Source organism: Anolis carolinensis, chromosome 2, assembly GCF_035594765.1.
Source record: "Anolis carolinensis isolate JA03-04 chromosome 2, rAnoCar3.1.pri, whole genome shotgun sequence".
Lineage (NCBI taxonomy): Eukaryota > Metazoa > Chordata > Lepidosauria > Squamata > Dactyloidae > Anolis > Anolis carolinensis.
The window spans coordinates 170,223,185-170,236,786 of record NC_085842.1 but is presented as its reverse complement, the minus strand read 5'-3'; the positions used below and the strand labels follow the sequence as shown (position 1 = coordinate 170,236,786).

Genomic DNA, 13,602 nt, shown 5'->3' with positions numbered 1-13,602 from the left:
AGCAATCAACATTTCAAAATATTATCCCCTTTAAATCTACAATTAATTCAAATGTTGCTTGGAGACTTACAAGACAGGAGTGGCAACCAAAATGTTGACAGTTGTGGTCCATGGAAAAGTGACAAAAATTTGCAGGCACTAAAATTCAGAAAATGTTTCCTTTATTTTCCATGAGTACATTAAGTATGTCTGGTAAAAGGCACAGCGTATTGAGTTAATGAAGATTTATATTAGATACAACCACATCTGTTCATTATCAAGTACACATGTTATTCAAATGCTGTGTCTGTACTCCAATTGGTCATTCGGCAACAGCTCTTGAGATCTTCTGTTTACATAGGCATTTTCCTTTCATCCAAATGCACCTGCTTGGCTATTTACAAATATTTAATTATTATTTATTTTATCATTTTATATATTAATGTAAATAATATTATTTATTTATATTTCATTATATAGTAGAGTCTCACTTATCCAATGTTCTGGATTATCCAATGCATTTTTGTTGTTGTTTTCAATACATCATGATATTTTGGTGCTAAATTTGTAAATACAGTAATTACTACATAGCATTACTGAGTATTGAACTACTTTTTCTGTCAAATTTGTTGTATAACATGATGTTTTGGTGCTTAATTTGTAAAATCATAACCTAATTTGATGTTTAATAGGCTTTTCCTTAATCCCTCCTTATTATCCAACATATTCGCTTATCCAAGCTTCTGCCAGCCCATTTAGCTTGGATAAGTGAGACTCTACTGTATGTAGTAAATGAATGAATTGTATTGATTAGTCCTTAGGCCGTATCACAATACAAAACCAAACATTTATTTATTTATTTATTTATTACGGAGATTTCTATGGCTTCTTTCTTCAGGACGGATCCAGGGTGGCTCACATATTTAAAAATATACAGTAGAGTCTCACTTATCCAACATTCGCTTATCCAACATTCTGGATTATCCAACGCATTTTGTAGTCAATGTTTTCAATATATCATGATATATTGGTGCTAAATTCATAAATACAGTAATTACAACATAACATTACTGCGTATTGAACTACTTTTTCTGTCAAATTTGTTGTATAACATGATGTTTTGGTGCTTAATTTGTAAAATCATAACCTAATTTGACATTTAATAGGCTTTCTCTTAATCTCCTTATTATCCAACACATTCGCTGATCCAACATTCTGCCGGCCCATTTATGTTGGATAAGCGAAACTCTACTGTATATTAATACTATTAGTTTATCATTCAATATGTTAGTTGTATGTTGCAATGGATGCACTACCTGTATATGGCTGACAATCTTAACTGGAGTTTATTTTTGGTGTAGGGCATCCTGAAAAATCATGTTAGAGCTTATTTTCCAGATAGATCTTATTTTGCAGGACTTTTATGGTATATAAAAGTCAAAGCCTGTCTGCCTGTTGGTTTGTTCAACAAAGGCTGTTGCTAGGTGAAGTGACCCTCTGTGATGTCACTAGGAAAGAAAGGTGAGGCCCGGGCTGTGGCGTAGGCTGGAGAGCAAGCCAGCTGCAACCAGCTGCAATAAATCATTCTGACCAGGAGGTCATGAGTTCGAGGCCCGCTCGGAGCCTGTGTTTGTCTTGTCTTTGTTCTATGTTAAAAGGCATTGAATGTTTGCCTATATGTGTAATGTGATTCGCCCTGAGTCCCCTTCGGGATGAGAAGGGTGGAATATAAATGCTGTAAATAAATAAATAAATAAATATATGAGGGGAAGGGAGGGAGGAAGGAAAGGACCACAAAGAGAGACATTGTGAAACCCCTTCAGAGCCAGAGAAGAGAGAACGGGGAGGAAAAGGAAAGGAAAGATTTTCTTTGCAAGATTTATCCCATTAAGTTTTGCCATTGCTTTCCTCTGTGGCTGCATCGACACTGTGTGTGTGCATCCTGTATGTGTATGTCAACACACAACATTTCATTCCCACTTAGTACTACAGTGTTAATAATGCTAATAATGTTACGATTATTAAAACCTGGTTCTGGGCAATTATGAGCTGGACGTAAATGGATTTAGTCAATGCTAAAAGCTATGAGAAATGTCTCCAAGTCTGCCTTTCTGAATGAAATGTAGCAATTTGACTGGGCAGGATAATCTTCTCAATTTGGAGTGAATACCCGCTATTCTCCAGTGCTGAATATTTTCTTCCCCTGTGTGCTACTTCCATTCTTCTAACCTATCTCCCTGGATTAGTCAAATGAGCAACGCCAGCAAGCCAATTAGTAATTGAGGCTTTGAGACAGGATTTTTCTTCATCATGTGTTATGATCCGCTTTCTTGAAGAAAGGTGTCACAGACAGTGCAATGTCACCCAGACAAAATTGTGCACCTGTCTCCTCTCAGGTTCAAATTGCATGCAACAATTTAGACAAAACACTTTCAGGGACTGTGGCTGAACATAGCTTAACCCTTTCCCTTCTACCTGTTGTTGTCTCAGCCTGGTGGCAAGAGAGGATTTTGAGCTAATCCTCATCCTGTGTCTCTCTTCTCCCTCTTGATCACAGTCTCCCAACAAGGCTACTTGGCTTAAAGGATAGCAACAATAAACCTCTAAATATTAGTACAAGAGATCATTAGATATACAGGCAGTCCACGAGTCACAAAGATCCAACTTACAAACAACTCATAGTTAAGAACTGGGTTTTTTAAAAATCGTGTCAGAAGCGATTTGAGAACATACTGCAAGTTGCTTCTGGTGTGAGAGAACTGGCTGTCTACATAGATGTTGCCTAGGGCATGCCTGGATGTGTTACCATCTTGCTGGGAGGCTTCTTTCATGTTCCCGCAAGCTAGAGCCAACAGGCAGGAGCTCACTCCATCTTGGGGATTCAAACCGCAAACCTTCAAGTCAGCAACCCAACCTTAAGGTCAGCAGTCCAGCCGGCACAAGGGTTTAACCCACTACACCACCTATAACCAGGTAAGACAACAGGAAGTGAGAGAAATCTACCCCTAGGAAGGGAAATTCAGTTCTGAAAGAGTTATCATGGGGAAAAGGTGCCTCCACTGAGGCTTTAGCCTGACCAGGAGGTCATGAGTTCGAGCCCCGCTCGGAGCCTATGTTTGTTTGTCTTTGTTCTATGTTAAAAGGCATTGAATGTTTGTCTATATGTGTAATGTGATCCGCCCTGAGTCCCCTTCGGGGTGAGAAGGGCGGAATATAAATGCTGTAAATAAAAATAAATAACAATTAGCACCAATCTTTGTTTCCACAACAAGCCACAACAAGGGATAGAAAGAATATTAAAATATTCACAAAATGGCTAGAAAACATAGTTCAAAATAGTTAAAAGAAACCTGACAAGAAGAATCTTGGACTGCCAAGAATTTCACAGTTGCAGGCCTATTTTGCACATGATTATTCAATGCAAAAAATATTTTCCCCACAGAAAAATTATTTCATGTGCAATAAAATGGTGTTCTCCCCACAAAAAATACTGTAATTGGGATTTATTCTGCATAAAATGTGTACATAGTTGATTAGCATAGATAACAGCATTTTCTGTGCAGGAAATAATATTTTTTCAGTTAAAGTCACCTATATGTGAATTCGTGTATAATGAGTCCCAAACTGCAAATAGACTTTGACAACCGGATGGTTATTGAAGGGTTTTTTCAAGCTGGTAGAAATCTGTTAAAATTACTCTTTGCTCGCTTCAGGAAGAAATTTAATAATCACTTCATAAGGAGACAGCTATTGTGGGTTCGGAATAGATACAAGAATAGATTTCATTTAAAGTCGCCTTTATGGCGTTCTCCACATGAAGCATTTATTCAGAATAGAAATTTCTTTGAAAGGAAATTGGTTGACCTATAACAGTAGATAATGGTCAATGTAAACTGAAGGAGAGCGAGGAGTCAATGCAATGGTTTACCTACATTGCAATAGCTGAATTATTTAAAATGGAGAAACAAATTTCAAACTGTGGGATTCATGAATTGAGAACTTGGAAGCCCTGGCACTTGAGCGCTCTAACTGGAGGTCAGCTGTGACCAGAAGTTCCGTGGAGTTTGAAGAGGCCCGAATAGAGGGCAAAGGGGAAAAACATGTCAAGAGGACGGTGCATCAAGCCAACCCTGACTGGGACCACTTTCTACCTGGAAACTGATGCCCTCACTGTGGAAGAACATGCGGGTCAACAATAGGGCTCCACAGTCACCTAGATACCCACCGCCAAGACACTACACTTGGAAGGCCATCATGCCCGGACAATGAGGGATCGCCTAAGTAAAGTAAGTAAGTTTAAAGTAGAGGTAAAATCATATTATCAGTCAAAGGGGGTAGACTAATAAGGGATAACAACCATCAGAAAGTACATTGTCTGCAGATTTCTCACAATTATTGTTTGGTTGTAGTGTACAGCACATCGTTATTTAAAATGTCTAGTTGGTTGTTAGTTTTATTTTATTTTATTAAGAATTTTTGTGAAGAATTATCCCTTTCCGTATTCATCACAACCTAGAATTTAGCACCCACAGAAAACATTCCAAAGTTCAGACTAATATCCATTAACCTTAAGAGAAGACCACTAGGGATTTGAGTGGCTTAATGAACAGCCCTCCTTGCTCAATTTCTTCTAAGAATTCTGTAATATGAAACAGGGCCATAAAAAGTGGAGACTTCAATGTCTCCCCAAACAGATGCCAGAACTTTCTATCTCCTTCCTTGGTTCATAGAATTCAATGAAGAGCAACTCTTTGGGATGGACTGTCCTGCCACAAAGCACAGCTCATAGGTTTCACCTGAACCAGTCTTATTTATTTGTTTATTTAGTTCTAATAATGCCTTTATAGGGACTTCAGGTAGTGAACAATAAATATAAAACAATAACTTTACCCCTTTTAAACCACAGGAAATTACTATCACAAAAGTGTGGGGAAGCCAAAGTTTTGTATTGTTTAGTTATTAAATTAAGTTCAGCTAGCCCGGTCCTATGAGAAACAACTTGCTGGGTATGTTTACCCTGGGGAAGAGAAGATTGAGAGGTTAAATATTTGAAAGGATGGTATATTAAAGACGGAGCAAGCTTGTTGCATGGCAGAAGGGGGTTGGACTATATGGCCCTGGTGGTTCCTTCCAATTTGATGACTATATTATACGATTCTAGGTCTGTCTCCCAGGTCTAATCCAGCCCTCTCATCACCACATCACACTGCCTCATATGATGTGTCAAGTCTTACCTGGAGATGACTGGTCACTGCTCAAGACCAAGGTAGCTGGAGTTGGGCGGCGTCTTCGGATCTACAGAAAGATAAAAAGAGGAGGAGTTTGAATAATCCTATCACAGGGTCATTACAGAAGCAAGAGACAGGTGCCTTTTTTTCATTCGAGAGATAGATGTTAGTTAGATCCCAATTCTTTTTTTTAATGTTTTATATTTTGCCTTTCTTCAAAAAAAGCACCAGTATGTCCCCCCTTTTCCTTCACAACAACCCTGAGGGGTAGACTGGGGCAAGAGTATGTGAATGGTCCATAATCACACAGTGAATTTCAAGACTAAAGAGGAATTTGAATTTGGGTCCCCAGTTCAACTTCAACACCCACAACACTATACTGACTCTCTTTTTAGAAATGAGAGAGCTCATAAGTATATAATCCCAAGAACTGGATGCAGCACACTGGTGTGGGATTCATGTGGCTCTCCAGATGTTAGAATACAAATCCCATCAGCCCCAGTCAACATAACCAATAATGAAGAATGCTGAAAAGTGCAATATAACAACATTTTTGTCTATCTGTCGTATTATAGAATCTAAGTATAGTTGCTTCTGCTATGGAGAACTGAAGTCACTCTTAAGATACAGCCTGTGATAAAAAATAAGACCTCAAATAAAATAAAAACATATTCAAAGAGACAACTGAGATTGTACTTTCATACACATCGCTATTCTGAGGTTACATTCCTGCAGTATGTGCAAATCCAGCAAAGTTATTTTGCTTGGCCCTTCCCAAGACCACCTTTCCTACCATCTTATGTAGGGAACACAAGATTGTAACACATTGTTTTCTACACTACTTTAGAGTCGCCAGTGGCCATGCATATGTTGCTGAAAATGAGGCTCTTTCATTAGTAGAAGGGAGGAAAGCCGTACAATCTGCAGTATTGCATAATTTATTTATTTCATGTATTTTTTTATTCCATTTATATGCTGCCTTTCTCCCAGTGTGAGATCCAAGGCCTCTTGTTTTATAAAAAAATCAGCTAAAACCTAACAATACAGTTCCAACACAGTTAAAATCATCACACTGAAACCATAGCTTATGATTTGCATTAAATCATTAAAAAGCATGTCGTTTCTGACATATCTTGACCCTAAGGAGACTACCATACGCTTTCTGAGGCTAAGAGTATGTGACTTGCTCAAGGCCATTCAGAAGATGAAAACCCACTGGGTGACCTCGGGCAAGTCAAAGCCTCCCCGCTAGATTCCCTGCAAGCAATTATTCATTAAAATTCCTCCTTGAACAAAAAGGTATTTGCCTGCTAGCAAAAGGAGAACAAGAAAACATAGCCTCCAATGGAAGGGAATTCCACAGAGTGGGAGCAGCCACTGAGAAGACTCTCTCCATTGTCCTCAAACCAATAAATCTGTGATGATCTTGTAACTGAGAAAAAGTCTTCCCTTGATGATCTTAAGACTCAGGTAGGTTCATACAGGGAGATATGGTCTCTCTGGACAACATTAGGATAAGTTAATATGCAAATATATCTATGCAGGTTAAGAAACAATGGCTATAATTCAAATCGAAATGTGTGTTGCCAAAGTGGGGAAGACTGTGATTGAAGACTGTCTGGGAACCCATTTACCATCTGTTCAGCTTGCTACCCAGATGTGCTACCGATCAGCTCAGTTGCAGGAAGAAAAATGCTCTTACCGATCTTCTAAGATTATTTTTTCCCAACTGTCCACAGCAGAAGGAAAGGAGCAATCTCAGTGGAGATGGGTCCCCACTACCAGTAAGTGATTCCTAGATTTTGGTCATCAGGGTGAAGTGGTTTACACCTTCTTATGCCTTTGCATCTGTATGTGTTTCTGTTGACAATGTACTTGTGGGTAGACTATGTTTGTGACACCAGGGGAAGCAAATGGCTTTCATGTCAGTATGGTAATGAATCTGCTCCAGGGTTTAGCCTGAATCTTACAGGAGTTATTCAAGGTCCTGAATTCTATCTTCCCCCTCCCATAGGTCCAGTGATTTAGGCAGACACTGAAAAGTTTGAATTAAAATCTTGAAAAGATTAACTGATCCCCTAGACATGGGTGTAGCATGTGGTGTGTATCTGTGGCTCACCAGATGAATAGACACCAGATGCAACCCTTGGGGTGAAAAGGCTGGGCACCCCTCAAAGAGAAGACTTGCCTGTCTAAAAGAGAAGACACGGCTACCTAACTACTTGCCTAGTACCCTCAAAACGAAATATTTTCTCTATCTCAGTGGGAAGGGGTATCCAATATTCAAGCGAAAATCAGGGGCTCATTGGAAATATTTTGAAATCACAAAAAACACAGAATGCTGCAGGTTCTTTACAGACCTGACATGTTTGAGTTCTTTGGAGAGACCTGGGCTTCTTACATCAAACTGTAGTATAAATTTGTTGTTGCTGCATGCCTTCGAGTTGTTTTTGCCCCATGGTGAGCCTATCATAGGGCTTTCTTGGAAAGATTTGGTCAAAACCTTTGGTTTGCCTTTGCCCTCCTTTGAGGCTGAGAGAATGAGACTTGCTCAAGGCAACCCAATAGGTTTCTACAGCTGAGTGGGGATTTGAACCCTTGTCTTGCAGAGTTGTAATTCAGTGCTCAAACCATTACATCATGCTGGCTCAAAATATAAAGCACTCTGGGGAAAAATAAGGACAATCCAGGCCTTATTTGGGTTGGGGATGCAAACTATATTACTGTACCACCTCCGTTTGGTTACTGAATACTGCTGCTTGCATATAGCAGGAAAAAGTTCAGTCTGGAAGCTGCACAGTCGAATGACTTCCTCACCATCCCTTCCACATTTTAATGCTGCAGAATCTATCAGGTGCTTCCATGATATCTACAAAAAAAAGCTATCTGGCCAGTGTACAATGGCAGTCAGTGCACTAGCCACTTATCACTAGCTGAATTGCTGCAGTTTTCCCATTAAGGAAGCTTCTTCAGCTATGAAGAGGTGCAAACTGCACCATCTTCTATGGGGACCATCCACCACACATGCACACCGAGTCCTGACTATAAATTAAGAAAGACCCACTGTCAGTTCAGCCTCTGCTATAGGATAGCATTTAATTCTAGCCACTGTACATCCTATCAAAATGACAGTCAAGTACTGGATTACCCAGCCTCCTACTTTGCTCAGCTCCTCCCCATGCTATTAGCTAATCCACAGCCACCAGAAGGAGAAATATTTTCCCTGTGAAAAGATGCCAACAACCCAGAAGACTAATCAAACAACTGTTTCCAAGGTAAAAGTAAAGGTTTTCCCCTGACATTAAGTCTAGTCGTGTCTGGCTCTGGGGGTTGGTGCTCATCTCCATTTCTAAGCCAAAGAGTCGACGTTATCCGTAGATGTCTCCAAGGTCATGTAGCCGGCATGACTGCATGGAGCACTGTCACCTTCCCGCCGGAGCGGTACCTATTGATTTACTCACATCTGCATGTTTATTGATTCATTTTTTCCAGTAGTGGGGGCATGGCTAGATTACTTGATCATTACAGTATAACAAGGAATAGTTTCATTCCTTTACACCCTTGCAATTGTCTTTGTAGTTACACAGAGCATGGTCACTCCCAGAAAACCCAGCCAGCTTACCAACTGTTCGAAATTGTGGAAGTCCAAAACACCTGGAGGGCTGAAGTTTGCCCATGCCTGCTCTAAACCATGGAAGAGGAAGATCACTTTGTTCAATGGATGGCATGTATTGCACTACTGCCTTGTGCCTGATTGTGGATGACAAGGAAGCAACAGGGTGGATTACAGAGAAAATCTGTTTTCTATCAAGGTGAGCAACTTGTAGCATCCAGATTGTTCCTGCTCCCCGGTAATTATTAGGACTTTAATCTTACTTAATGTTTAAGAAACAAGAAAGTAAAATAATAGTTTTTTTAAAAAAATGCATTTATTGAATGCATACATATTTTAAATTTATAGTAATAATGGTATCAGTAATGACAAAAATATATACAATAATTTCCTTTCAACCTAGAAAAATAGGTTGAATGTTGTAAATCATTGCTCCCTCTCTCTCCCCTTCCACCCTTCAATCTTGAAATAATAAACTTAATTCCTATATCCAGTTATGCTATCTAATCATCTTGGAATTCTAGATATAATGTGTTGTTGTTGTTGTTGTTGTTGTTGTTGTGTTGTTAAGCAATTTCCAATTTATGGCGATCCTAAGATGACCTTATCTTTTTAAAAATTTTATTATTATTATTTGTGAAAAAGTTAGTTATATAAACATATTCTATACATTTCCCCCTCTTTTGTTTACATTCACCCATGTGCTCCCCTTCTCCAGAGCCATCTCTTCTTCTGAAGTCCCACCAAAAGTTCAATTCTTCATTTGGAGGTAAGATGACCTTATCATGAAAACATGCGTAACTTGCCCAAAGTCACTTAATGAGTTTCCTTAACTGTGGATTTGAATCCTAATCACCATGCCAATTTTCATGGACCACTATGCTATTTAAAACAATGTTCCAACCTCTGACTTCCTTGGGTTTGACCAAAGTTTCTGCACCATTTCTGCAAGAAGGTTCAACTTTGACTGAATCTGACCTCAATTCAATGTGGCCTAACGTTCAATTGTATGCCATATAAACCAATGAATGAAAGTGGACAAAAATGGTTTCATAGGATATGCAGAGGCTGGATGGCCATCTGTCGGGGGTGTTTTGAATGTCATCTTCCTGCTTCTTGGCAGGGGGTTGGACTGGATGGCCCATGAGGTCTCTTCCAACTCTATGATTCTATAATTCTATGCAGTAAACCTGTTACTTCTCATTTGAAGAAGTGTGGCACAGCAACACTTGCAAATGTGGTGATCTTGAGATCTTGCATGGGACATGTAGTTATGATGGTAAAGCTATGTTCCATCTCCTAAAATCCACTTTGAAAGTTAGACAGCTATACCAAATGAAGGAGTTCTGCAGTGCTGGTGAGTGGGTCACTGGGGGATGGTGTGTCTAGCCCCCTCCTACTAGTGAGCAATGGTGCGACAAACAGAAGCAGATCTTGCTAGATCTTGTCACAATTTCTTGTCATGCTGCTCTCAGTGGCAGGAGTGGGAGGGTTGCGTCATCCTTCAAATTCCCACTTGCTAGCACTACAGAACTTTTCTCAGCACAGTCAATTGGGTGAGTTCTTTTTTGGGAAGGATTAGTGGTTGACATGATTATAAATGTGAATATAGAACAAATATGAGATTCTAACTTATGATATTGTAGATGACTAACAAGGTACCAGTCATTGTCTCTATTCAAACTCAATAGGTGGGTCTGAGCAAACCGTGAGTCTCATCACTTCAGTCCTTCATCAACAATATATTGTTAGCACTCTATATCCAGTTTCTGCATCCATGAATTAAATCATTCATGGTCTGCAAATATTCCAAAAAGAAAACTTTGAATTTTCCATTTTATATAAGGCCCAACATTTTACTATGGCATTGTGTGTAATGAGACGTGAGCATTCACAGATTTGGTATCCATGGGGTGCCCTGGAACCAAACCCCAGTGGAGACCAAGGATCCACTGTAGTGAAAGTACTACTAACCAATCCTGCAGCATTACTGGAAGGATTATAAGAAGATACTGCATGCATTTTACTTTAAACATGCTTAAAGTGGATATTATTATTAAGAATGGTAGAAAGTTTATGAAAGGACACATTTCTAGTAGAACTTATCACCTTTATAAGCTGGTCTTTTGTAAAATTAATTATTTTAAATTGGCCATTTAAGACCAAAATCAACACACTGCTTTGCTTTACAATGGAACACAAATAATATATTGTTCCTGTGAAAATCTGTTTACTCCCACTTCTTACTTCCAGACAGCTACTATGAGGATTACAGCTAAAGTAAGAGGAACAGGATAGCTTGAAAGGCACAGGTTGACAGGTGGTGTTATAATCTCCTGTATACAAAAAATCCTGACCCTGTGAGCCCTGGCTGTACACTGCTCACACTATTTATAGCCTATACATTTTTATAGAGAAAACCTCAATTGGGTTCCTCAAAGGTTTTTCTTAAGCATTAATAGAAAACAAAAACTGGTAGTACACGCATCAACAAGCAGGATTCTGTGAAGACAGATTGCCCACTTTTGCTCTTCTTCTGTGCCAACACACTCACACACGCAAACTCATTAACACTCTCTATAAGCACGCACATGTTCTTTCTGCATGGATGAGTGAGAATGACACCCTCTTCCCATTTGTCACTTTCCTTGTCCCTTGCGTGGATTGAGAAGGATGACAATGGGAAATACTTGTATAATCAGAGAGTGGTGTTGTTTCCTTAAAGATGGTTAGCCTATTGGAAACTCTTTGGCTGATTAATCAATCAATCAATTCAATGAATATAATATTTACTCATCTCCCAAAATATTTGACTAGGTGTTTTGCTTAAGAAACTGTACCCTTCAATTGGAATGGAGAATCACTGCCGCTCAATTCAAGGCGCTATCCAGGGTGCTAAAAATATTTGTGGGATGGGGAGAATGAAGTTCAGCACTTTGGATAAGGAGCCACACAATGGGTTAAACTAGGCATGGACAAACTTGGGCCCTCCAGGTGTTTTGGACTTCAACTCCCACAATTCCTAACATGCCTGGGTTAAACCCTTGTGCTGGCTGGACTGCTGACCTGAAGGTTGGGTTGCTGACCTGAAGACTGCCAGTTCAAATCCAGAAGTTGAGCTCCTGTCTGCCAGCTCTAGCTTGCGGAGTTATGAGAGAAGCCTCCCAGCAGGATGGTAACACATCCGGCGTCCCCTGGGCAATGTCTCTGTAGACGACCAATTCTCTCACACCAGAAGTGACTTGCAGTATGTTCTCAATTTGCTTCTGACATGATAACGATGTGTGATACATTTTTTTATATATGTAAGGCATTGAATTTTGCCATTGATTATGTTGTAAACCGCTTTGAGTCCCCCCAGGGATGAGAAAGGCGGTATAGAAATGCAGATAATAATAATAATAATAATAATAATAATAATAATAATAATAATAATAATAATAATAATGCGGTTTTCTGGCATTGTATATTTCTGCCGCTTCTGTGACTGTTCATTTGTATTTTGATTCTGTAGCCCACTTGTCGATAGATGTCCAGAATCAGCAGCATCCACCCCGGTCCTTTTTAACCTGGCCAACGACCGAGCCAGTATAGACTTCGTTTTGGTTTGATTCTCCATAATCCTAATGGGTTAGGTGCTCTTACATCACACAGTCCTAGACACTTGGGAAGTGTTCGACTTGCGATTTTGTGAAATGAAATCCAGCATATCTATCTTGTTTGCTATGTCATACAATAATAATAATAATAATAATAATAATAATAATAATAATAATAATAATAATGCACTTTGGATAAATCACCTGAACTTTAAAGATTAAAACCTGAAGCCGGATCACCATGTCAAAGATATGGAAGCTACAGACAACTTTGGCATGAGCATCTTTCAGATTTTTTTTTTCATGTCAGGAGTGACTTCAGAAACTGCAAGTCACTTTTGGTGTGAGAGAACTGGACATCTGCAAGGATGTTGCCCAGGGGATGCCTGAATGTTTTGATGTTTTTGCTATCCTTGTGGGAGGCTTCTCTCATGTCCCCGCATGGAGCTGGAGCTGATAGAGGGAGCTCATCCCTGCTCTTCCTGGGTTGGATTTAAATCAGTAACCTTCAGGTCAGCAACCCAACCTTCAGGTCAGCAGTCCTGCCAGCACAAGGATTCTTTTAGATTAGAACAGGGGTGGAAAATTGGAATTTATTGGGGAGATAGATTTCCATCTTTCTTCTAGCCCTTTGCAAACCAGAAGAAATTAGAGTGGTATGGCTATTCTCTACAATTTCATCATCTTCCCAGCCATTGTTCCAGGTGGAATTTCTCCAACCAGCATTTTAGCTGAGAAGGCAGCTTCATGCCTTCCTTGTGATAGAAGGCACAAAGCCAAGAAATTATACTATTTCTTATCAGTGCTGGAGATATCCTCATGCTAAGCTTTCAGGGCAGGACCTTAGAAAATGGAAAATGGATAACTGCTGAACCTATTAGGCTCTTTTCTGAATTAAAAATACAGGAAAGTAGATCTACGCTTATTTGTTCTGTATGTGCTGAAATGAAACTCATTAAATGGCCAAAGGGGAATTGAAATTTTAAAAACGGTTTGTGTGGTTTGATACAGTAGCAACCAAGACACGGGCTCACGGACAGAATTTCCATGCTCACATCTAAAATTGTAAAAACAAAGGGGGGAACTGGGATAGTGAATGGGGGTGTTGAAGGATTATGCAGCAGATCCAGCCTGCTCTATCCAGTTGGATGCAACATGGACCTGGTTGATCAAGGAGCTGGAA

The 13,602-nt window shown here is 39.5% G+C and overlaps 1 protein-coding gene across 2 annotated transcripts in view; it reads right to left on the bottom strand.

Moving 5' to 3' along the window:
- The window catches only part of ppp1r1a (protein phosphatase 1 regulatory inhibitor subunit 1A), a 185,286-nt gene that overhangs the window by 50,305 nt on the left and 121,379 nt on the right, over nt 1–13,602 (bottom strand). For both annotated transcript variants that reach the window (XM_062971066.1, XM_008116424.3), the window contains one exon: nt 5,214–5,274. In XM_062971066.1, the coding sequence (XP_062827136.1) occupies nt 5,214–5,274 (61 nt within the window). The remainder of the gene's footprint in view (nt 1–5,213; nt 5,275–13,602) is intronic.